Source organism: Pelecanus crispus, chromosome 12 (genome assembly GCF_030463565.1).
Source record: "Pelecanus crispus isolate bPelCri1 chromosome 12, bPelCri1.pri, whole genome shotgun sequence".
Lineage (NCBI taxonomy): Eukaryota > Metazoa > Chordata > Aves > Pelecaniformes > Pelecanidae > Pelecanus > Pelecanus crispus.
The window spans coordinates 4,361,830-4,387,027 of NC_134654.1; the positions used below are offsets into that span (position 1 = coordinate 4,361,830).

The window sequence follows — 25,198 nt, forward strand, 5'->3', positions numbered from 1 at the left end:
ACGTTGAGGCCACCGCTCCTCAGGCCAGTGACCGGGCACCTCCTCTGCAGGCAGCTGGAGGGCATTGATCCACTGCCACAGCCTGGCCAGGGCAGCTCATGATGTTTAAATGTGACACCCAATATCTTGGCTGCTTTACCTCTGCGGCCGAGACCCAAGGCTGCCGGGATGGAGGACGGGCCAGGTTTGGGAAGCAGAGGGAGGCGGAGGCTGCGCTGCACCGCGTCTCCCAGCACCATCACACAGCCCCACAGCTGCCATGGCCATCTCTCCTGCTCAGACCCCATCCTGGCCAGGGCTCCTGCACCCCTCGGGATGGCTGTCACCCCGCCGGGGATTGGGCTCCCTCCAGGGAGACGCTCACGAACCCCAAACACCTCACAACCCTGCGGTGCCGCAGTCGCCGTGTCTAACGCGCGCCCCAGCCCAGGCACTGTCGGAAAGGCAACGTGGGGCCTCAAGCATCCTAATGGCTCTTCCATTAAAACATCAACGTCATCAGCGACTAAGGCAAAACTCTTCTGAGCTGCCGCCAGCCCAGCTGCATCCTGCCCGGCCGAGGAGGCTCTTCCTAAACCCGCTCTCGGACTGCATGGCCAGGAGCAGCGTCCCCCCCGCAGGGCTCCCTCCCTCCCCACCCAAGGAGCTCGGGCGCTTTTCCGAGTGCGGCAGCTCTCAGGGTGTCCCCTGGCTCTGGGGACCTGGCTGCTTGATCTGGGACATGGAGGGAGACCTCCGTCTCCTCTCCCACCATGCAGACAAGACCGGGAGGGATTTGCAGACCCAGCCTGCAAAAGGCATCACACCTCGGCCAAGAGAAGCTCTCCCAGCCCCGCTGGGGTCCTGCGCAGGGCCGGGTCCCGGGATGCACCCCGTGACGGCAACGCTGAGCGAAGGCTGTTTTCCGTGCGAAAGCTATAAATGCCTTTCCCTGAGCTAGCAGCTAATGAGTCATTCCTCTGCTGCTTCCCAGCCTGCTCCGGACGTCAGGAGAGACGACAGAAGAGCAAAGTTAGCGCTTGCAGGGAGCCTCTGCTCGCAGCTCCTCAAATCCCAGAGAGGGGGCCAGGAAGGTGGTGGCTGCCTTGCGAGAGACCGGCCATCCCCAGCAGTGCTGTCTGGAGCTGGGGACAGGGGAAGCCATCCCATCCCCCTCCGAAGCGAGCATCCCACATCCCGCACGCCCACCAGAGCCACGCAGGGACCGGCTGGGCTCCCTGTCCATAAAGGAAAGGCGTTTCCCTTCCCTTCTCTCCATTCTCCCCTTTTTTTAAGTTTTCCTACAGTGACTTCTTGTCCTTTTGCTGCCTGATTTTTTTACTCTCTTTCACCCGCTCCCACTGGTGCCCATTTCCCACGGGTTCGGCACCTCTGCCTCCAGGGACCACGCTCCGCCTTGCCGGGTTTCAACAAACGGGACCTATTCAGGAAGGGGTAAAAGTAATTAAAGAGAAATAGTGCCCTGTGATCCCACCTCAGAGTAACTAATTGCACACCACGCCTCTGGCCTGTGCAGCGCCTGGACAGTTTATCCATGGATGGTTTATCCATGGACGGTTTATCTATGGACGGATTATCCATGGATGGTTTGACCACCTATGTGCTCACAAGTGAGTAACAAGGCGGCAAGGGAGCCACGGGGATGGCTCGGTCGCACGGCACAAGGACCATCAGGGCCGGGGAACGGCAGCGGAAGGGGGTTTGGGAAAAAATAATACAAGTGGGAAGACAGGGAATGCTGCTCTCCAGAAAACCGTAGCTGGATGCAGCGTTACTATAGATACCCACAAAAAAACCCACCCCACCGCAACAGTAAAATCCTCCAAGAGAATCTCAGTACAGGCACAATATTTCCTATTTCCCTTCCTCCTCGCACCTCTCTTTTAAAGAACAAAACCAAAAAAGGAGCAGCAGCAGCTCCAGACAAGAAGCGGCACTTGCCAGGCGTGCACAACCCCACACCCATCTGGCCAAAGCTCTGGGGAGGGAAAGCAAGCGCGCAGTCAGGAAAGCTGAGCTGAGGAGGAGAGGAGCGTGGCCCTCGCAAGGAGCTGGCAGCCGGGGTCTATTTTTACACCGGCAATCGCAGAGCGGTGCCGTCTCCTGCACACCCAGGGGAGGCAGCGTTTGGTGCCGGTTTTACCTCTTCAGAACATGAGCAACATTTTCCCCCGACAACGTCTAGATATGCCCCAGAAGCACAACAAGACACCGAGTGCAACATCCTACTTGCTGTGAAGCCCCAGAATCACCCGGCATAGGCGGAAACCCAGGAAGGAAACGGCTGGAAAACTTCAGTGGTGGTGGCAGGGAGAGCATCTCCAGTGTGGCACTGGGAGAGGCTGGAGAGCCCCAGCGAGCCCCATTTCGCTGCCCACGGTGACGCGGGGAGCCCCTTGCTCCCACCTTAGCGGCTCTGAGCACCCCGGCCCCTGTGCAGCGTGCTACAGCTCGGAGCCCTTCAGCTCAGCCCCAGGCAGCTGCGAGCCCCTGCGTGCCCCCGCGTGCCCACCGCGGGGCCGGCTCGCACCCCCCGCACCGCCCAGCCCTCCGTGGCCAGGGCACAGGACACCCTGCAGCCGCCAACCCACCACCGAGCCGCAGCCCACCCCAGGGCAAACCCTTCCCCAGGGCAGAAAGGGGACGAACCGGGGTAGCGTTGGGGTCCGCAAGCCCCAGCCTGCCGCGGAATGCACGTCCCCTTTGTCCCACGGGACCGACGGCGCGTCGGGCAGAGCCGGAGGCGCTTGCGTGACGGAGGCAGCCCAGCCTGGTGCGGCGCGGGGGCCACGGCCGTCCTCCTTGTCCCCGCTGACGTCCCAGGCTAGTTAAGGTGTTTGTGCAGAACCGGGTCCCTTGGGAGGCGGTTTTTGGCACATCTGCAAGACCTGGGAACTGCTGCTGTCTCCGAGCAGGACGATGGAGCCGGAGACATCGCCGGAGACATCGCCAGGTCTCCCCTGGCCCCATTTTCCCTCTGGCATCTCGGGCCACCTCTCAGGCGGGTCCCCACGTTTTGTGCCCAGCAGTGTGTGATGACCAGAGGTGGTTCAGCTGCAGTTTCACGTCAGCCCTCCCAGTCCCTCGGAGCCAGCCCCCGAGCCCCAGTCCCTCTGGCTGGCTGCGGTTCATCGTCACCGGGACGGTATTTTTAACTCGGGCAGGCTAGCAGTGCTCCGGCCCCACAAGCGAAGGCAGCGAGTGTGAGTCAGATGAGCAGGCAGCTCCGGCCCCAGCCCTCCCTTTGGAAACAGGCGTAATGCAATTACACCAGCTTGAATTTATTATGAGAAATCAATGTGATGGAATTTTTATGCCTCGGGTTAGAAAAATCAGCTCCATGACAAGCAGCAAGAGACGCCTCGGGCAGCCACGTTCACCTGCCACCCTGAGCCCTTTAACTTGAACATCACCCCTCCCTCGCCTCTCATTTAAACCCAATCCCTCGAGCGTGGCTTTTGATTTGACAACTTTGACTGAGGGGTCCTGATCGTTAAGTTGAGGGCTGTGAAAATCACCTTGGAAGAAACCTAATGCAGCAAGTGAACAATCACTGCTCATTAAACTTACTCTCCCTCCTACTCAGCCCGGGCTCCTGGGTTACAGCCCTGACTCAGCGCGCGGCTCAAGCAACCCCGCTCCGCTGACTCACGACTTCTGCTCGCACGCGCGCTCCTCCGGCCCCTTCCCCGTCATGGAAAGGGGAGAAGAGGGGTCAACGAGGACCCTTTTCCACAACGCACATGCACGTGATAGGCAGCGGAGCCTGAAGACGCATCTCCTGTCTCTAAGATCCCTTATGGTCCCTATAGCAACTTGGGAGGCTCTCGACGGTGGAGCAGACGCGCAGGTGATGTCGGCTTGGCTTAAGGACAGGCAACGCCTGGCAAGGAGAGAAAATAGAAAAAGGCAGCGTCCTGGGACTGTCCAGCTCCCCTAAAACCGAGAGGAGGATTCAGTGCTGGGCTCCATCACAAAATGCCTCGAAGTCTGAGCACAGAAACCACAGTAAAAGTTAAATGAAATTATGAGTGTGCCTGCAGCTCCGGCACAAACCTCATTCAGCGCTTCTGGAGTAAAGCAATTTGGGACCCCAAATCTCTAAGTGTCTGCAGTACGCCTATTAGACCTGATTCAAATACTATTTTCTGAATAATATATTTAATGAGTCATGATGTTTGTCAAACACATGATTAAACAAAGAATTCCTGGCATTCGTGGGCTAGCTGAGTATCATATGAATAATGCATCACTTCGCCAATATATCTGGATATGAATAATTGTATCCCATATCTGGCCAGCTCTGATATTTATTATGAACACAATCTATTTATTGCATATTACATGTATTATTTAAATGTAGGCGATTGTATTCTGCCTATTCCAGTTTCCCCTGCAGCATTTCTCTGCCTCCCCCCGTCATGCACCCCGGCTTCCCAGCACCGGCGACCGCGGCCGAGCTGCTGCGGCACGGCTGTGCTCAGACCGCAGACAGGGACTGGGAGTGGGCACTGCCGAGTGGGATTTGCCCCCGGTGCTGGCAGGGAACTGCCCCCAAGCCCAGCCATCCACGCCCTCCGAGTCCAGCGTCTTTCAAGCGGCTCTGAGTTTGCCTTCTCTCAGGATGGTGGGTGGTTTCATTGCTATTAAACCTTGGGCTAGACTCAAGGATATTTAATTCAATGAATGGATGAGACCTTTCAAGATCCTCCCACCTGCTGCGTTTCATGAAATCTGAAGGATCTGGTGTTTTTTGAGGGGGTTGATTCATTAACAAAATCCTGCTTGCCAGCGCAATTAGCTGGGCTGCCTTCACCTCTCCTCCTTCCCCGGCTTGGGAAGGCGATCCCCAACAGCGCCTGGGGCTGGGCTCCGTCCCAGCAAAGGCACTCGACCAGCTCGGACGAGGCTGCAAGGGGATGAGGGGCAGCCTGTCGGGGCACAGCGTGGGGCTGGGGGGCTCAGGCAAGAGGGGGTCTGGTACCCCGCTCTCCAGGAGGCATCCTCCCCTGCGACAAGGCAAATGCCACTCGTCCCCCCAGGAGGGCTGCAGGCACCGGCGGAGCACCCCGTGCCGACACCGACCCACCAACCCACGCCGGACACGTCCCTCCAAGAGCCCAGGTGGGCAGGGAAGATTTTTGGGTGCTTTTGCAGCTTTTCCACTGCATCACACGCTCTCCAGGCAGCAGGGAGGCGAAGGCTGGCGGCAGCTTTGATCTCTGCTGTTATTTTTACATTAAAGAGACTTTGCAATCGCGTTCCCTGCCCCTCCGTGAATCTCAGCACCGAGGAGGCACCCAGGGAACGACCACCTCCCAGACCGAGGGGAGCATCGCTCATGCTCTTTCAACTCCCAACAGCTGCCTCGCAGGAGCCTTGCCTGATGAGCGCAAGGAAAGCCAGCATCCCCGGAGCTTTGAAGTTGGCTTTTCTTGGTGGAGGAGATAGATTTTGCGAGATGCCAGGTGGGCGAAGCGAAGCACCGGAGGCAGGAGAATACACGGCATGGGAGATGCTTCCTGTGGGATGGAAGCAGCACCGGGAGGGTGAAGGGCCGTCACCGCTGGTGTTATGGGGAGGCTCATAGAGGAGAAATAGCTCGACCCACACCGTAATAAAAAATCCTCGGTGAGCTCCAGCCACCAGGAACGCCAGCCCATCCATCCCTCCTCGTATAAAGCAAAGATCCCTCCCCAGCCGGGCAGCGAGGACACAGTTCAGTGGGTACCTAAATGAGGAGGTGCAACATTTCCCAGCCTTGCATCCTTCTACTCGATTAAATATCCAGTGTTTGAAAAGAAGAAAATCCAAGCAAGGAATTAAAATAAAAAGATGGATTTTTCTACCTCATGGCTGGTTTGCAAGAAGTCTCATCTCATCTACCTGCCTCAGGATAAATAAAATCTCCTTTGCCAATACCTTCAACCGCGAAGATGGAGAGAAGAAAAAAGGGGGCTGGGGAATTGCTCTGAAGGAAAATGAAGAGCACTTGAAATTTAGGCTCTGGCTCCCCCACGCCAGATAAGAAATGGAGCCACAGCGCTCAGAAACTTTGTTTTGCAGAGGAATTCCCCGGGCCATAGGCAAGAATTTGAGTTCCTGCCTGAAATTCTGCCAAACCCGTTGGGCAGAGCAGCTGCGCACACGCCCAGCGCCCGAGGGCAGGCCAGGCCCTGCCGTCGTGACAGCCCGACAGCCGTCTGTGCCGGCGGCCAAAGCTCGGCACGGGAAGAAGCACCGGGCACGGGAAGAAGCACCGAGCACGGGCAAGGACACAGGGCCACCAAGGGTGTCCCAGCGCCCACCCTGCAGTACGCTGGTTTTGGGGATGAGACTAAGAAACGTTATTTCATTTGAACCTTTACGCACCCGTCTACGTGTGGCACATTTTTTTAAAGGGATCAGAGCCCTGACTGGAAAATTTTTTGGGGTCCACACAAGAGAAGAGGCTGAAAACCCCCTGGGAAGACCCACCACAGCCGGGGAGGAGATGGCCCAGGCGACAACCCCGTGGCAGAGGTGCCAGCTGGGAAACCTTCTCCACCCAAAAGTTTGTTTCTTTAATTCTTCTCCAGAGTAGTTTCCAGGCAAAACCAAAGCCACAAGCCCCAGCCCTACAGCAAGCTCCACTTCACAAATTTCTCCACTTTCCTGCTTGCACAACCTTCCCAGGGAGATGGCGGAGCCACCCGAGCCCCTCTACCGTAACATCCAGCCCAGAGCTCGCCGGCTTTTAGGTCACCTTTGGCGTGCCGATTGCCACGGTAACACTGAGGATTCCCCTTTCTACCCCACGCAGGAAAAGGCTGGTCCTGCCCACCGGCACACAGGAATGGGCACTGCTGAGGTGCCCAAACCTTGAGCCTCGCTGGCGGTGGGGCTGGGGGCTCCCGTGCTGCCGGCAGGGACCGGGCTGGGCTAAATCCCGCAGGACGGAGCCCGCTCCACCTGGATGCGGTGCCGGACCCCAGCACTGTGCTTGGAGGCGAGGTGGGGATTCGCGTGGCCCCCGCGGTGCTCCCGGCCGCTGGTCGCCCTCGTGGCAATGTCATCGTGGGGCTCGCCACCTCCACGGGGACAGGCGCCAGCAAACCCCCCCGGCTAGCTGCAAATGCCGATGAGTCAGGATTGCGCTTGGATATTCCTCTCCACGCGGAGAGGATTTTGATCCTTAATTATCACCTAATTCGCCGGCGTCGCTGCCAGCAAGGAAACCTCAGCTGCAAAGCGCAGTCTTTGCGCAGAGCGCTGGAGAGCCTGGGAACCGCCCTGCAAAGAGGCGGCTCCGATGGGTGCGAAGGCGCGAGACGGGTGGCTCTGATGGCGCGAGGAGACGCCAAACCTTGAGGGTGCCGCCCCGGCATGAGCAGATGAGGCTTCGCAGGGAGTTTCGCTCCCCGCAGAGCACCCGGCTGGGAACTTGCACGGGGTCACCGCACCGCAGGCGAGCCCGAGGCTTCCCTCGCCTCCCCAGAAAGGCGCCCTTTGAAGCTGCTTTGGGCAACTGGCCCTTAACCGACCTTGCCAGCCACCTCCTGAGCTCCCCATAAAGCTCCCAAGACAGAAACGCTGTCTCCGGTCAGCCACATCCCCCTGCGCAGCGAGGGGTCCCTGCGCATCACCCCGGGGCCCTGCAAGCAGGGGACGGGGACGCGTGCACGGCGTTGAGCTTTGGAGGGGGCACAAGGAGCCCCGTGTGCTGAGCCCTGCAGGAGCCCACCACCACGCCTGGCTCCCCGCAAAGTGCCTGCAGTGCCCAGGCTGGCGGGCAGGAGCAGGAACGCGCTAACGAGGGGTTTTTGTGGGGACAAGGGCAAATCCAGCCCAGCCCACGCACACGTCTCTGCCTGTTCCTCTGCCGCTGCGCATCCCGCGCCTCCCTGCTGCCTCCTGGGAGTGGGTGAGGGCAGCCCTTCCCCAGGTAGAAGCAGCTACCAGGGCCCCGAAAAGGTGGGGGGGGTCAAGCCCTTCTGCTCCCTGGCGCATCTCAGCGAACAACTCAGCCGAACATCTCTCTACAAACTGATTTCCACACTTGAAGAGGCTGAAAACTTCAAAGCCTGGAGTGAAAAAATAAAAAAAAAATACCCACCAATAATAATAATAAACCAGCAGCTTTCCAGCCCGACAAGCCTGCAGCACTTTCAGCATGACTAATATTTTCCATGCGAAATAATAATCCGTGGCGCTAAATTTCTCATCTCTATGCATAATGCAGACAACAGGTGGGCTCTGCCCAAATTCATCTCTGAGCAGGACCTTTTCTAAGGCAGCTTTGCGCTCTCGTCATGGGGAAAATAACAAACTCCCAGGGTACCTGCAAATAAGGAAAGTCAGATTCCAGCCACGGAGCTGACAAAGCCCCAGGTCTTCGGAGCAGGATGCAAAATCCTCCTTTGTTTGACAGCAGATCTTACAGCAAATCCTCCTGCACAGCAGTCCCAGATCAGAGAGATGATGGAGCAGCCGAGGCTGCCCAGCACCTTCCCTGCGCAGGCTCTGTCCACAGGCTCTGGGTCACCCCCTGCCCTCACCCAGGTGGGACGGTGGCCAAGACGTGAAAAACCTTTGCATTCGCAGGGGTCTGACCCTGCAAAGCAGCACTTCTGAGCCCGCACGGCCCTACCACGCTGCCCCTGCCCACCTCCAGCCCCAAGCAACATCCCCCAGCCCCTGGGAGATGCTGAATGCGCAGACACTGAACCAAACCGAGAGAATAAATACATACAAACACTCTTCATTTAGTTTGACAATAATTCACAGATGCCTCCAGCTTTCTTTCAAAAAAAATCAGCCTTGAAAGGGGCCCAGAGCTTTCCCAGGGACATTTTTCTCAGCAAGACATGGCCACAAAGCCTTAGCATGTGCCCGTGAGAGCTGGGCATGAAGATGTTAAACCCAAATAACAGCACCTCTGCAGGCAGGAGCCCAGCGAGTGAGTTATGAAGTTAACGACAAAGCAGGACCACGCTCCTCACCAGCTATACCAGCCCAGGCTCCCTGTAAATCAAGCGTCGGTCACCGCGGAGGCGATGGATGTGTGCAGGGCATGCGTGCACATTATAGGTTTTGGTGGGTAATAACTCTGCCCTGCTGTGCCGTGAGCCACCGCTGGGACCCTCCTGTGGGGCTGGGGCCTGGGGGTCCCCGTGAGCTCCCCGGGAAATTGTCACTGGGGTGGGGAGGGATGCCTGGGGTGGCCCTGAGGGGACGGGAAGGGGCACGCATCCCCCGCCGCTGCTGGGCTCAGCACCCTGCTCACCCCCCGGAGCCCTACCGTAGGGTCTTGCGGATCATGTCCTCGTCGGTGATGCCGTAGTAGGTGAGCGTCTCGTTCCAGGTGGGGTTGAGCGTGTTGCGTAGCGTTTTGGTTCTCAGCTTATTTGCCTGGAAAAGCAAAGGAGACGGCGGTCAGCCGAATGCGCCGATGGGCGGGGGGAGAAAAGGAAGCACAGTTTGGAGATGAAGGGGCAATTGGTGCTGCCACCCTTCTGCTCCAGCACCGTAACCTGACTGGTCCTCGATGGGGTGGCCCAAATCCACTCCTCCTGCAGCGATAACCAGAGGGGCAGAGACGCAGCAACTCGCTCATTTGCAAAGCAATCCAACCCCGCATCCTGCACGCTGGAAACAGCCAGCAAAATGGGAACCCTGGCAGAGCGCAGCGAGAGGACGGGGATCTCATTTATGCAGCAGGAGAAAGGGAAAAAATGTCTTTTCAAGTTCATTAAAAAAATACCAATTTTCTGTTCTGGCTGTTTATTTGCATTCCTGTTCCCAGCACAGCTCCCGTTCCTGCCTGACTCAAAATAACTTCCCTGATACACATTTTGTTAGCACTGGCAACCCCAGCACCACAGCTCTGCAGAGCGGGAGGCCGGGGACGGAGCAAAGCAGAAGCAAAGGGCTGCAGGCTTCAGACAGGGCTTCTCCATCAACCCCCCAGCCTAGGACAGCCTCACAGAGCAGCGATTTTCCCTCTAATTAGGTGTAAAGTCCAAAAGTTCAATCCCTGCCTCAGCCACCACTCGGTGTAAGGAACTCTCATGAAATCAATACTTCAAAGTTGTCCTGCGCTTATTTATGGGAAGCTGCGACATTCCCCATCTTTGGTTCACCAGCCCCATGCTAGAGGTGAGTGGGATGTGAAGGATGGGGTAAAGAAAAGAGCTTGTGCTTGCAGCTAAGGCGGGGGGGGGGGGGGGGGGTGTCACCTTGTTGGCATGGCCTTTCCCCACCAAAAGAACCCCAAACACACGACTTCTTCCAGATGGACTAGAGGCGGCCACCGGCTGGAGGAGCTGCCGGTGCAGTGGAGCCATCGAGGGACCACGGCGCAGCGTCTCACTCCCAAACGCTTTGTGCAAAGCGGCTGCTTGCTCTGGGTTTGATCTCTCGGAGATAGAGCGAGCTTCCGTATTTTGTGCTGTGCTTTCATTTAGCTTCCCAAAGCCATCTCTGCCTCTGAAAGAAACCCGGGCGCCGTGCAGCGCTGCGGAGACTGGCTGGGCACCGACAGAGGCTGGGTGAGGAGCCGTGAAACGCCAAGCACCAGGTTAGGAGGAGGATACTCCCGGAGCAAGGCAGGATGGTGCTCCATGAGCCGACCGGGATGCAGGGGCAGGGACTCAATGCACAGCAGCACCTAAAGCCCTGCAACACCAATCGCTTTCCACGCCACTCAGGCAGGAGTTTGTAGCGCAGGAGGAGCCGTTGCCGGCTGGGCTGTGTGCGGGCAGCCAGCGCCGCTGCTCCCGGGCCCCAGCCTCACCGCGCTGATCCCTGCGTGCCCGGAGGCATGGCCAGGGGCGACAGCAGAGCGATGCAAAGCAAAGGAGTCTGCAGACAGGTCTGCCGTTGCCATTGATTTCATACCTTGTCTGCCTTAAATCTTTCCCAACTTTGTAAAGCTGCTTTGAACAAGGCACTTTATCGTACCAGGTTTCATCCCACACCTATTTTATCTCCTTCCTTGGTGATATTATAGAATCATAGAATCGTTTAGGTTGGAAAAGACCTTTAAGATCATCCAGTCCAACCATAAACCTACACTATCAATTCCACCACTAAACCAATTAAGGGTAGAGTAGCAATTTCATGTTTCCTGGCTTGGTGGCTGGATTATTTATAATGAAAGTAAAAACTAGGAATCATTAAGATTGGAAATGACCTCTAAGATCATCAGCCCAACCATCAACCCAACACCACCATGCCCAATAAACCATGTCCCAAAGTGCCACATCTACTTGTTATTTGAACACTTCCAGGGATGGTGACTCCACCACCTCTCTGGGCAGCCTGTTCCTATGCTTGACCACCCTTTCCGTAAAGAAATTTTTCCTAATATCCAATCTAAATCTCCCCTGACACAGCTTGAGCCCATTTCCTCTCGTCCTATCGCTGGTTACCTGGGAGAAGAGACCAACACCCACCTCACTACACCCTCCTTTCAGGTAGTTGTAGAGAGCGATAAGGTCTCCCCTCAGCCTCCTCTTCTCCAGGCTAAACAACCTCAGTTCCCTCAGCCGCTCCTCATAAGACATACCATGGTCACCACGCCAGGCTCCAGCTCAAGCAGCGAAATATGTATCAGAGAGGGAGGTGGGGGGTGACAATGACAGCAGAGAAAGCGCCCTGATGGCATCCACTGCCTGCTCAGACCTGCCAGGGCCTGATCCTGGGGCTCGGGGCGGGGCGGTCAGGAAGAAAAGTGGGTTTAGCCAAGGGGGTAACGTGATGGGCATCACCCAGCAGCTAACGCTGCCCTGGGCAAGGGACCCAAATTAAATCAAAGGAACTGGGCTCTGGGAGCACTTTTTTCTCCCATCTGGAATGACTTAACAGTAACCAGCTCACGTGGAGACCTCTGCATGAGGCGAACAAATCCCACCCTGCTTCCCACGGCTCGTGGCCTGGGGTCTGCCGCAGCTGCCTGAGAGCCCAGGGACAGGAACACCGGATGCACTTCGGTCACAACAACCCCATGCAACGCTACAGGCTTGGGGAGGAGTGGCTGGAAAGCTGCCTGGCCGAAAAGGATCTGGGGGTGTTGGTAGATAGCCGGCTGAACATGAGCCAGCAGTGTGCCCAGGTGGCCAAGAAGGCCAACAGCATCCTGGCTTGTATCAGGAATGCTGTGGCCAGCAGGAGCAGGGAGGTGATTGTCCCCCTGTACTCGGCGCTGGTGAGGCTGCACCTGGAATACTGTGTCCAGTTTTGGGCCCCTCAATCCAAGAAGGACATTGAGGTGCTGGAACATGCCCAGAGAAGGGCAACAAGGCTGGTAAAGGGTCTGGAGAACAAGTCTTATGAGGAGCGGCTGAGGGAACTGGGGTTGTTTAGCCTGGAGAAGAGGAGGCTGAGGGGAGACCTCATCGCTCTCTACAACTACCTGAAAGGAGGGTGTAGTGAGGTGGGTGTTGGTCTCTTCTCCCAAGTAGCTAGCAATAGGACGAGAGGAAATGGGCTCAAGCTGCGCCAGGGGAGGTTTAGGCTGGAAATTAGGAAAAATTTCTTTACGGAAAGGGTGGTCAAGCATAGGAACAGGCTGCCCAGAGAGGTGGTGGAGTCACCATCCCTGGAAGTGTTCAAAAAACGGGTAGATGTGGCACTTCGGGACATGGTTTAGTCTAGTCTGCCCTTGATTGGTTTAGGTGGGCTTGGTAGTGTAGGTTAATGGTTGGACTGGATGATCTTAAAGGTCTTTTCCAACCTAGACAATTCTATGATTCTATGATTCTATGACGTGGGGACCGTCCTGCTGCTGGAACGATTGTGCAGAAACACCCAGCCCAGGACACATCTGCAATCCCCCCACACCTGCTCACCTCTCCCAGAGCAGCTTCGGGCAGTGCTGTTTGGAAACAAGGCACACAGACAGAGCAACCACAGAGGCAGAGGGACGTGGGGACGAGGAGGAGGTCCCCCCGCGGCTGCTCTGGGCTTGTGGAGTCTGCAGCTCCTGCGCTACCCTCAGCTCCGAGCTTCCCTCCCGCCTCTCTGGTCTCCATCACCTCCAGCAGAAATGCTAATCAATGCATTTGCAAAACATGGAAATGACAGATAATATCGCTGATGAAAGCGCTCCTGGCTCTCCTATTTCCAGCGGAACTTGAAATGTGGTTAAAAACTCCCTCTACCACCCTGAACATTATGAATTAATTCAATGAAACCATAACAAGTAAATATACCTCCCCCAAAAAGGTCTTTCCTTTAGTGTAAAATAAAAGTGCAATTAATATTCATAACACATACATTTAGCATTTAAATTCAACATCCCCATCAGTTACACCAAGCTCTCACTACACATCAATATCTTTAATTACTCTTCTCTCCAGCAAGCACTGAACCTAAGTAGATAGAAATATTTCCCTTACAATTTATACTCTACTTTATTATGATCTGAGGAGTTTTAAATGCAAAAGAAAAAAGGGGGGGGAAAAAAAAAAAAAAAGGAGCTGGTTTGTTTATAGCTCCAGATCGTTTCACTTGGTGGCTTACGGGGGCTTCTCGAGCGTTTGCACCCCCTGCTCCCAAAGGCAAGGAGTCAGGGCTGGCACCCAGCTCCCAGGCAGTGCTTTATCCGAGAGGCACCTGCTACCCCTGCAAGGATGTTTTTAGCCCCCGTTCTTACCTCCTGCCCCCGCTCCCTCCTGCTCACCTGAGCGAGAGCCAGGCAGGAGACTCGAGGGCTGGCTGCAGCACCCAGGAGCCCCTGGATGAGTAGCTTCTCCCCGGGGAACCTCCCGGGTCCGACTTCAAAGGGAAAGGTGCAGCCCCAGGAAGGGAAGGAGAAGCGAAAAGGCATCTCACCTTGCTGGCTCCGGGAAGCAAGTGCAATTTGACGTATGGATCGGCCAAACCATTATGGTCCATCGGCTTCAGGCCCTGGAGAGGAAACAGCAAAAAGCAGGCGTTAGGACAATGGCGAGACACTGGGCAGGTGGGGTGGCTTCGCTGAGCCCAGCTACCAATGCCCGTTTCCACGGGACGTCATCGGTCCGTGGAGTAATTGCACAGCTTCCCTGGGATCGGGGAAGGAGGACAGGTTCGGCGCAGGATCCGGGCTGCGCAGCGAAAGCCGAGCACGCTCAGCATTCCAATGTTTGTGCAGAGGAGGGGCTGCGGGAAGGCTCCTCATCCGCACTTGGCATCGGCCGCAAAGCACCTCTCCGCTCTTCCAGCGGCTGACTCTGACACCCTGATCACAATTAATTTGGGGGTTAAGCAAATCAGCGCAGTGATTTTCAAGGTTTAAAATTACAGGGTTTTGTCATTTAATAATTGCTATGAGCAAACATACACCTCTGCTGTTGTGGTGTTACTTTTAAGCGCTCCCAGAGGGTGTGATAGCACCTACCTACTCTTCATTATCAAGGCACAGCTGAAGGAAGAACAGCTTTCAGGCCAGCGGGAGGCTGTCGCCAGCCGAATGCCGCAGCGTATGCAGGGAAATCTGGGGGTACCGGAGCACAGACGCAAGGAAACACTCGCTGCGGCCATTCCTGATGGATTTTCTACTAGACCCTCACAGCTCTTAAAGGATGATGTGGATCTTGTTTGTTACAGAGATGCTCTGGAGGTGATCCTGCTTCGGGCAGAGGGAGGAGACAAACCTGCTCTTCGTCTAAACAACCAGCGGGCTGAAAATTATCCAAGGGTGAAGCACAAGCCCAGCCCAAAGCCGTAACTACACAGACCGCATGGAAACAAGCTCCACGGGGTAGGGAAGCAACACAGGAGCACGAAAAATGGAGCCTAATTTTTACCGATCCCTAGTGGAAATGATAATGGCTACACCATGAAAGCACTCGGATTATTTCCAGCCTGGCTGCGGGATCCCTGCAGGAGTTATTTCTAGGCTGGCTGATGGCAATCGTCTGCCTGGATCAGAGGAGGGTTTCTCTGCAGAGGTACCCACCCAACCCCGGCTCCACCCAGGCATGGGAACCAGGCTGGGTGATGCTAAAGACTCATCACTGCCTTTGTGTGATGAGCAGAGTGTTCGGTGCCTGGGATTAATGAGGGTGTGCAGCTGCCAGAGATCCACCTGGCAGGACAGCATTCACACGGGCTGCTGGTGAAAGGGCTGCGTGCAATGAAAATGAAATCATCAAGGCCTGCTTTGGGCGAATCAAAGAGGGAAATGCTGGGGTAAATCGCTTCCGTACTTTACACGTACGAAATAACGCATCCGGCTTAGCCCACGGCACGAAGGCAGCCCCTCGGGATGCCTCCACCCCACCCCTCCCCGATTTGCAAAACTCGGTCAAAGGTCCGAGCTGCTCCTGACCTTGGTGAGGGCTCCGCTTCCGAGACGAGTGCGCTGCCCCGGGGCGAAGGAGACCAAATGGTGCCCAGCAAAGAGGATTTTGCTTCTAAAGCAGAGCCAAAAGGATAAAAGTAGCAGCAGCGAACGGAGGCTAAACGGCTCTGCTTTAAGTGCAGTGCCTCTCGGGCGACGTCCCTGGCCCGGCAGAAGAGGAAGGCAGTGGATACAGAAGATGGGAGGAAGGCAGTGGTATCGGCTGTGGCTCCACGGGCAGAAAGGGCAGCAAGGGGCTGGGCTGGTCCGCAGGCTCCGGAGGGGATCCGGCCGGCTGGGCACGCAGACTGCTCACACCGAGCAAAGCCAAGGCTCCCCGCAGCATCCCGCGGCGGCGGGGCCCCACCTGCCCGGTGCCGCGTGGCAAACGAAATCAGAAGCGAGCAAGCAAATTCCCCTGAAAATGGATGGACGCAGCTCTGTAATTCACCCATCAATTCAGTTCAATTAAATTACCTTCTGAGGAGGCTATTAAAGGCTTTTTTAACAGATGTGCTATGGAAGATGGAGTGACAGGAGCCTGGAAAACGGCTCCCGATGTCACGTCTACCTCCCTCCCATGTCACTCGACACAAGTTTGGCACGGGGTTGAGTTTAATATGAGAGCAGCCCCGACAGCTCTGCCCCGCAAAGCTGCTCCCATGGGAGCTCGCCCCTCCCAGGGACCCACAGGGTGACCAACACCATTGCTTCCCCTGCGTGGAGGGACCTCCAGCCTAAAGCTGCTCCTGGAGAGCCAAGAGGCAGAGGGGACCACAGGGCTCCTTCCCGGGGGCAGAGTTGCCCATTGGCTTCAGCCAGCTCAGCCCTGGCTCCAACCAGTCCTCCGGCCAGGACCAATTTACGGTGCTGTTCATCACAGCATGGGCGATGGAGCCGAGACCGAGTTTCATCTTTTCTCTTCCTCTGTTCAACCCCCAAATCCCTGCTGTAATCCTACGGAGACCGATGGCCCCGCTGCATCCCAGCTGCTGCCAGCTGCTCTCCGTGCCAGTGACATTTAGCTAATCAATAGGATTTAATTACAAGTCGGGCTAATCGGGCTGCCGATTAACGCGACGCTAGAGGCATACAGAAATCACAGGAGATGGATTCGTTCCATCGTTTGCCCCATGGGATTCCTGCTGCCCAAAAACCAGCCTGGACACCTTTTCCTGGGCCAAGGCATCCCATTCCGAAACAGGGTAGACTCTGAGCTTCCACCCTGACAGCCCAGAGAACTCACAGCTTCGAGACAGGAATTTCCCTGCAGTGATAAATATGTATGAGTAAATCCGTAAGTAACGCTCAGTGCAGACATCCAGCACTCGGCTTTGGCTGGAAGTGGGGGAGCCTTCAAATGCTCGGCAGGGTGGAAACTCCCGGGTGTTTTCTAGTTGCGGCTGCAGCCAGCGGTGCAGGGAGAGCAGCCGAGGTACGCTCGGATGGGCAGCCTCTGCCCTGCGTGGCCTGCCTGGGGCCAGGGAGCTGCCTGCACCGCTGCCTGCGCAGCCACCTGAGGCTCGCCCAGGGCATCTCCCTCCCGAAAGCAGGAAACCAACAGGAGTACAGGACAGCACAGCCCCACGGTGTCCGCGGTGCCTCGACCCTATAGCACGTTATTATCCCGCTCCATGCAGCAGGTTGGGCTTCGTGGGACTGAGCAGAAAATGAGACCCTCACCCAAGCCACGGCACGGCACGCCAGGACGCAGACCCTGGCGCCTGCACGTTAATCGTATCATTTTCTATCACGTTTTACAGGAGGGGGTGATGCCCAGGGGCAGTCCATTTCCCACACGCGATGGTATGGAGCAACCCTGGGAGAGCACGCGGTGCTGGTGCACGGCAGCAGGCGGCAAGGGGAGAGCTCTCCTGCCAGCCTGCCGCACGGCTGCTCCCGCAGCCCAGGAACGGGCTCCCACACTGCCCTGATTTATTCTCCCATCGATCCAAGCCGAGCCGCAACGTGCCTGAAATTCAGCCGCGCCTGAAGCATGAAAGGCAGGGTACGGGCAGGGCTGCTGCCAAGACCAAAAGCCATTAGCGGGAGGTGGCCACTGGCAGCCTGCCCGCTCCTGCCTGCACAGGGCCCTGAGCTTTCTGCCGGCCAGGGAGAGGCAGCAGGAACGCTGGGCACGCCACCGCAGCCCTGCTCCAGCCGGGGAGCGATGGGGTTTCTTGGTCCTTATCTCCCCGGTGCCGTGATACCCCAGGATAGGTTCTGCTTCGGCCCCACGGTGCAGCACCAGCAAGCCCGGACGCCGCAGCCCGGGGCTCACACCAGCACGGTGGAGTTGACAACCTGGTGCCGGCATGGGCAGAGGCACGGGGGCTGCCCCGCCTGCTGAGACTGTACCCCAATCGCATCTGCTGAAGGCACCACCAAAGCATAAGGATGGTCCTAAGAGGTTAAGGCTGGAGGTGGATGCTCCTTGAGCGTGCTGTGCCCTTCCCTCGCCCTGCAGAGGCAGGACTCACCTCGCAATCCAGATGTGGACCAACAGCAGCCCCGCACTCAATCTGCTCATCTCCAGGAGGAACCGGGCCCCTCGCTTCCCTGGCCAGAGCCTGCAGAGATGCCAGGCACTCGCTACCTTCCAAAATCAGCTTCCAGATATCCATCTGTTGGCACAAAGCGCCCAATGGCAGGGCAGATCTATGTGCTATTAGGGAAACTGAGGCACCAAGCGCCTCGCTCCTGGTGTAGACAGACAGCTTGGGGATAGCCCCACAGCTACCAGCTTCCGCATCCATACCTCCTGCAAACCTCCTTTCCTTCCCTGTTCCAGCTCCATCCAAACTTAGGATATGGGCTTGACCCGAGGGTCTGGAAAGACCCAGCGTCTCACCGATCCCGCTGCGGACGTACACCAAGAAACACCTCAGGCGTCCCCAGGCACCTGGCACCAGGGCAAACCCCCCCAGCACGGAGCGGTTATCCCGACCTCCTGCACAATAGAGCGGCTGATGGCTGCAGAGCAGAACATTGGTGGCGGAGCACGACTGATTGGATTTAACCCACCACTGGTGCCTCCGAGAGCCCGCTAACCCCCTGCCCACTCCCCAGGAACGGGGATAACGGGACTCGGGACGGCCATCAGCAGATATAAAAGTGCTGGAGATTAAAATAAATAGAAAGCAGCAAAAAGGTCAAACGGGAGAGAGAGGGTTGTTTGGGGAGGTTATCGAAGGGAGAAAGAAAAACACTTCTCGCGTGGCTGAAATAGTCCAGGTTTTAAAGGCTGCTGGCAGCCGCGAAGGCTCCAGAAGCTGCTGGAGGTGGGACACGTCCTGAGGGCACCTTCTTTGGGGGGCTGAGACATCGCACCCGGGACCCCAGCCCAGATCCAAGGGCAAGGCACGTCCCGGCACTGTGCCGTGGCTCGCGCCCGCGGCCCCGGCGCCCGCATCGCCTCCTCTACAGCGCTACTTCCAACGTCTACGCAGCCAACGCCGGCTCCCACCGACGGCAGCCGGGGTCCTGGCCCTTACCTTTTTGTAGTCAAGTTTTGGCAGCTTTCCCCAGGCGAGAGATGAAATGAGAACGAGCAGATGGCAATGTAAATAAAAGAGAAAAACGGGAGAATGAGAGCAGAATGGAAATGAACAGGACTCGAACGCTTGAATGTCAGAGCGACGGAGTGGGGTCTGCCCACCCCATGAACAGGGGCGATGCCGGTGCCGCGTGGTGCCCCCAGGCCCATGGGATGGGGTCAGCTATTCCCGTACAGCCGGGTGGGCACGGCAGGGACCAGGGCTCTGTTTTGTCAGCCCTGCTTTTGCTCTCGCTGCTGTTAGATCTATCACTTGCCGCTTGCAGGTCTCCTTCCTCCCTGCCTTCCACCCACTGCAAACCCAATTAGAAATCTCCTCCTTGGCACCGCTCCCGAGCGCACCAAGGGAAACCTGACCCAGAGGCTGCAGGCAAATTCACAGGCGATAGGCAGGGGGGTGGCAGGGAGGGAAGCAAAACCCGCCGGGTGCCTCAGCCCTGCCCTGCAGCCCTGCCCAGGGAGCCGTGGGTGCTGCACTCGCCCCCCGGCCAGGAGCAGCTCCAGCTCTGCCAGGGCAGATGCCTCCACGCTCACCCCCAAAGCCAAGCTTTCGTGCCCAAGGTCTTATTTCAGACAGGGAGGGTCCCGGGGCGGGGATGTGCAGGCTCAGCACCCAGCTCAGCACCCAGCACACCGGGCTTCTGGGGTGGGCTGGGGGCTGCAAATAAACCAGTTGCAGCTGGAGGCGAGAGGAGCATCCTATGAAGGCAAATCTTCTGGGGGGGGGGGGGGTGTCAGCTCACAGCTCACTCTCCTGCGGTTTCTCCCATCTTCTGTAAAAACCCTCCACCCCTTCCCAACATCTAAAGGTCTTCTTCCACCAACCCACCACTGTCGGGGACCAGATGTGTTGACCTGGAGCCCTCGCTGCTCCGGACCTCGTGCCGGGTGAAGCAGACAGGAGTTGAGCAGCACCCAGAAGCACCTTCCACGGGCCCGGAGGCAGAATCAGGACCTCAGTTATCTGTTTCTGCTCCAAAATGTGCAAAAAAACCCCTAATTGCTTCAATCAATTGCAGACAGCAAAGCCGCTGAGGCAGAGCACTTTGAGGCAATGATTAGCAGCATTTAAAAGAGCCATTTAAAAACTGACAGCCGGTCACAGTGTCACGTAAATAACAACATCGGGTTGGGTGCTTTTCTAAAAAGCATCAATAGCTGCAACCATCTCGTCACAGGGGACGAGCAGCCATCCCGCTGGAAACGCCCTGAAAGGCAGGGACAGAGGGGAAGGAGAGGGCAAAAGCGCTGGGCGTTGGGATGAAACTGGAGAAGGCAAAGGGACAGCTGCAGTCGGGGACACCAGAGCCCCCGGCGCAACGCAGGGATGAGGGGACACCCGGCCGTCCCCACGCGCTGCCCTCACCGCTGCACTGGCTTGGCACAGCCGCGGCGCCCGGGTGGCCCCGTGGTTTTGGCAGGGCTCTCGTGGCCCCATAATGCAGGAGAAAGGTGGCCAGCTCTAGGCATATTCAGTCCTCGCTGCTCGCACGCCTGGCGCTGAGACGTACCTTGGCTTTATTGATCGTGCAGTGGAGAGCGTTGTTTTCTTGATCATAGAGCAAGCTGAAATCCAGCGTCCCCAGCGTGGCTGCAGAAGAGAAAAGATGTTATTAATACACGGGGCCCAGCAAACGTTGCCTCTTCTCCCTCTAAGCACAAAAGGAGTGGATGAAGATGCTCGAGAAACAGCTGCAGACATCATAAAACATAAAGCATCCTCCTGTGAGCCCTGTTATGAAACATGGCTTCATGCTGGGAGGCTGGTGGCCACCCCGGTTTGGCCAGTGGGGCTGGCACAGCCCTGGGAGAGGACTGAGGGGGATGAACGGCTGCGGCTCGCCCGGACACCGCGGCCAGCACGGAGGCTCTGCCTCTGTGGGCTTTCCCATGGGTCACCCCCATTTTCCAGCAGCCCCACCGCAGCCAGCAGCTTCCCGGCCCCCAGGAGCGGAAAGTTTTTCTCTGGGAAGATCCGGGCACGGCTGGGACGCAGCCGAGACCCGCTGTCGGCACATCTCCCCCCAGCTCCAGCGCCGCTGGCGTTCCCAGAATGCGTATTTGTGTACCGACACCTTCAAACAAATGAGCCACCAATGGGATCCCTTCCCAGCTCCAATTTGGCTGCAAACTGTAAATTAAACCCAGTGAGAATGGAAATACTTTTATGGTTAAAATGAAAAACACCACCAGCTTTTAATCAGAGCAGCGTTCCCTTATGGCATCCGCAACCCAGGAGGCAGCAACAGGGAAGCTCCTGAGACGGGAGCACAGGGAAGGGGCAGGAGAGCAGAACAAACCAGAAGAGCCTCAGCAGCAGAAGTACATTCGATTTGAGAAATACTTTCCCTTTGGACAATCCAAGCATGTCATGCTAATCCAAAGCAGAGGAAAAGCCTTAAAAAGACAGGCTTTCCCCCAACATGATTTAACCTTCTCCAAGGCTCCCGGACCCGATTCGCACACCAAAGCCTGGACACAGAGCAGCACCTCCCCCAGCACAGCTTCGCCTGCCACCAGCCTTGAACTTCCAGGGAAGCTCTGGACCCTGCAACCCGTGCTTTTCCACGCTCACATTCCCAAAAGGGGTCTGCCCGAGCGCTGCCCTGCCGCCACGCAGCATCCCACCACGCAGCATCCCACCGCTGTCTCCAAGGTAACCACACCTCCCCACCACGCACACAGGGTCAGAGCAGGGGCGGGGGGGGGGGGGAAATCGCAAATAAAAACCAGAACAACTTTGCTTAATATCAAAGCAGGGTTCGCTGCCTGGGAGGCAAGTTAGACAGACTTTATGGCAGGAAATAAGGCGCTTTTTTCCAGCGTAAACAGCCTTTGCAGCAAGGCGCCCCGGGAGGTGGCAGATATTCAGGGGACTGAAACCCTCCTGCTGCAATCTCACAGCGAGCTTCTAGCCCAAACGCCAGCGAGCTACAGGTTTGCCTGCTAGCAAATAAAAATCATTGCTCCGGAGCAAATACCTTGCCTTCAAAGCAGAGTAAATATTCAGAGAGATTTCTGGCAGAATAATGTTACCCCCGCCTTGTTCTGGAGTAATTTCACAGCACATTAGCTATCGGTTTAGGTAAGGCATAAATCAGCGGGGTTTACCTGCCAGGGCTCAGGGAAGATGGAAGCGATACAGGCTGAGGCCAAACCCGCAACACCTTGTGCATCATCTCCGGGTTTGGCCCGAACGGGCGTCTCCAGAGCAATTACCGACCGAACTCGTTCCGCACGGCGCCAGGAGGAGGAGGGCGCAGCAGTGCCCCAGCGCACCGCTGCCCGGCTGCCCTCCGCCCGCGCTCGGCCACGGGGAGCTCGCAGCCGCGTTCGGCAGCGGCAGCGGCGCTGGGGCGGGGGTTGTGGGAGGCTCCGCGGCACACAGGCGAAAGCCAAGTCAGCGAAACTCAACAAATCCGTGGTTTTCGTTCGAGCGGAAGATGAAGCCTCCGGTTTCGGAGCCTCATCATTTCCACCTGCCCTTTAATCAGCCGCTTCCTGCCAGCCCCGCTGCTCGGCCCTCCCAAGTTCAAGCTGTTATTTTATTTTTATCGCAGAAGGGGGCCCGCGGCTTAGGCTGCTGGATTTGGCAATTTATAAAACAAATTAAAAGCTTGGCCTGAAAACAGACTTCGGCCAGGAAATACTGACAAAACCTCCCGTCCCCTCGGCGCCGCAACCTGCCCCAGGGGCGAGGGCAGCGGGGAGCCCTGCTCCGGCAAGACGGGCAAAACCCAAAAGCACCGTCACGCAGCAGCAGATGCTTGGTTTTTTGCAGTTGGGGACCAAGGTCCTCCTCCCCAGCGCTGGCGGTCTGTGAGCAAACCTCGAGCAGTTCCCATTCGTCTCGGAGCTGCAAAAAGGCAGGAGGGCACGGACAGGGATGCGTGGCTCCCCCCAGCCCTGCCAGGCTCCATCCCTTCCAGCCCTGGAGGGATTTTCCTCTATGCAGGGATTTTTTTCGTTGATGGTGAGCCTCCATTCCCAAGGAAGGGTCTGCCTTCAGCAGAGGGATGGGGAAACATCAGCAGAACACATTGTGCTAATTACTTAAAAACGCGGCCGTATGGAGATGACAAAAGGGATCAGGCTAACTTGAGGTTTGGCAGCTAAGGCGCTGCTTACGGAGCTCAGGGTGAGCACTGCCGCCAGAGCCAGGACCCAGCGGGGTGGCGGATGCTGGGGACACATCTCCCGCAGGAGCCGAGCGCCCGCAGCACGGTCGCGGGACGCCGTCTCCGTTACCTCCCGGGGATCTGCTGCTGGGCGACGGATCCAGCACAGCGGCCAAGGCAGAGACAAGGCTGGTGCTCAAGCTGCCTGCGTCCCCGGCTGGCTGCTCCCAGGCAGACCGGCCCCAGGGCTGCTCGGGGGCCTGAGGAGATGGCAGGAGACCTCCAGCTGAATCCAGGGGTGGGAGCCACCCTGCAGCCCACAACAGCTCCATGCAAAGCCCCACGGGACCGCAGCCCAGCTGGAGAGCCGGCCCTGCGCTCCCAGAGCGGGCAGCACACCGAGCGAGCAGCCAGGCAAGCCAACACCAAAACACCGGCACGGGTCTCACCGCTCTCACCCCTCCTGCAAAACCGCCGGCAGCACGCCCAGCCCTGGCTGGGGGAGACCCGCCGTCTCCAGCCAGCAGGATCGGGCCCAAAGCAGCCACCCAGGGACGCACCCTGCTCCGAACAGGGCCCTCCGCAACGCGGCTGCATCGCCCTTCTTTGATCGCTTTCCTCCTCCCACCCGTCCTCACAGCTGAGAAGCAACTTGATTGTGCTCTTAATTAGGGGAGCAAGTGCCTAAAAAAGAAAAGGGCAGCAATTAGACTCAAAGCGCTGTTACTAGACATACTTAACTCGACTGGGCTATTCTGAACACTGCCCTCTAATAACACAGGCTGCAAATAAAACAAAATAAATAAATGTCTTTGTCAGGCATTACAAAGGCAGCTTTGCGCTCACCAGACAGCAGGCAGGATGTATCATTATTATTACAATTATTCTGCTCCAATGATAAAATAACCATTAGGAGAGCTGAACTCATTAGCAGGTTCTGACCCTCTTTCCCCTCCATGAATTGGGAGAGATTGATGGGAAGGTGCCAGCCAGGGTCTGGCATTTAACACAGGCTCTATAAAGGAAAATAAATCTGACTTGCACAGGAATGTGGCCTCTTCTCCCACTGACCTTTGGGCATTTTGATTAATTCAGTGGGCCACAAAATCATTAGCGGCCAGCATAATCGGCAGATGTGTCTCCAGGCTTAGCCATGGGACACGGCGAGTGCGACTGGAGCCCGCAGGCAGCGTGGCATCCTGGCACAGCGCCGCTCCCGCCCTTGTTGGTGGAGTCGGCAGAAATTGTTTATTGCTGACATTTCCCATCAGCGCCCAGGGTGACGGGGAGGCTGAAGTGGCTTCTATTTATACCTGCAGGATGAAAGGCAAAACGGGGTGATAAATCTGTGCTCTGCTCTCTTATCCAGCCCCTGTCCTTGCAGGCTACGTGCCCTCGCCTGGCCCACGCAAGGCAGCAGATCCGGCCCCTCGGTAGCCTGGGACACCCCAAGGAGAAGAGTTTCTCAGCCTAAGAGATGCTCAAGACATGGAAGAGGCACCGACGCTTGCAGCACGGACCCACGAGCTTCTGCACAGCCCGCAGAGGAGAGAATCGATGACTGGGCTCCTTACCTTCCAAAGTCAGGGAAGCTTTACACATCGCGACTGCCATTAGAAAGGCCAGCAAGGCTCTACGGTGGGAGAAACTGAGGTGTGCACAAAAAACCCACTACAGAACTAATTAAAAAGAAGTCCAAAAGCCTTAAGTCCCTCTGCTTAACAGCATTGCTGCTCCCAAGATAACCTGCTCATGGATTTTGTGCCAGGGAGATCAGAGCGGAGCAGTAAAAAGACTGCTGGGGATTGTCTGGATTAGTTCTCCCTTACAGAAAGCACAGGTTCAGTAACCTTCAGACTGGGTATTCTTTAATGCACTATAAAAGATAGGTCCCTATTCTTCCGTTGCTTTAATTTTCCTCTGCAATGGAGATAATTTTAAAGGTCCTGAAAGGCAGCAAGTAATTCTGTGCACTTACAGCCCCATGTAAAATGTCGGTAAATGACTCCTCAGGAGGAACAGAAATTATTTCTTGCCATTTTCATTCAGGGCTGCTGAAGATTGCTTTGGCGGGTGGCTGCATGCGCTCCTGCCTCCCCGGGTGCGGCAGCACCTCGGCCCGGCCCGGCGGCACACAGCGCGGCAGCGCAGGCAATGAATGCCAGGGCACCTCGAGGACCGACTCCCTGCCCCTCATGGGAGCGAGGCCCTGGAAAC

The 25,198-nt window shown here is 57.0% G+C and overlaps 1 protein-coding gene across 1 annotated transcript in view; it reads right to left on the reverse strand.

Moving 5' to 3' along the window:
* Window positions 1-25,198, reverse strand: part of DOC2B (double C2 domain beta) — a 36,534-nt gene that overhangs the window by 4,398 nt on the left and 6,938 nt on the right. Inside the window, exons 2-4 of the mRNA XM_075719686.1 lie at window positions 20,375-20,454; window positions 13,816-13,890; window positions 9,281-9,390 (exon numbers count right to left, since the gene is read on the reverse strand). Of these exons, the coding sequence (XP_075575801.1) occupies window positions 9,281-9,390; window positions 13,816-13,890; window positions 20,375-20,454 (265 nt within the window). The remainder of the gene's footprint in view (window positions 1-9,280; window positions 9,391-13,815; window positions 13,891-20,374; window positions 20,455-25,198) is intronic.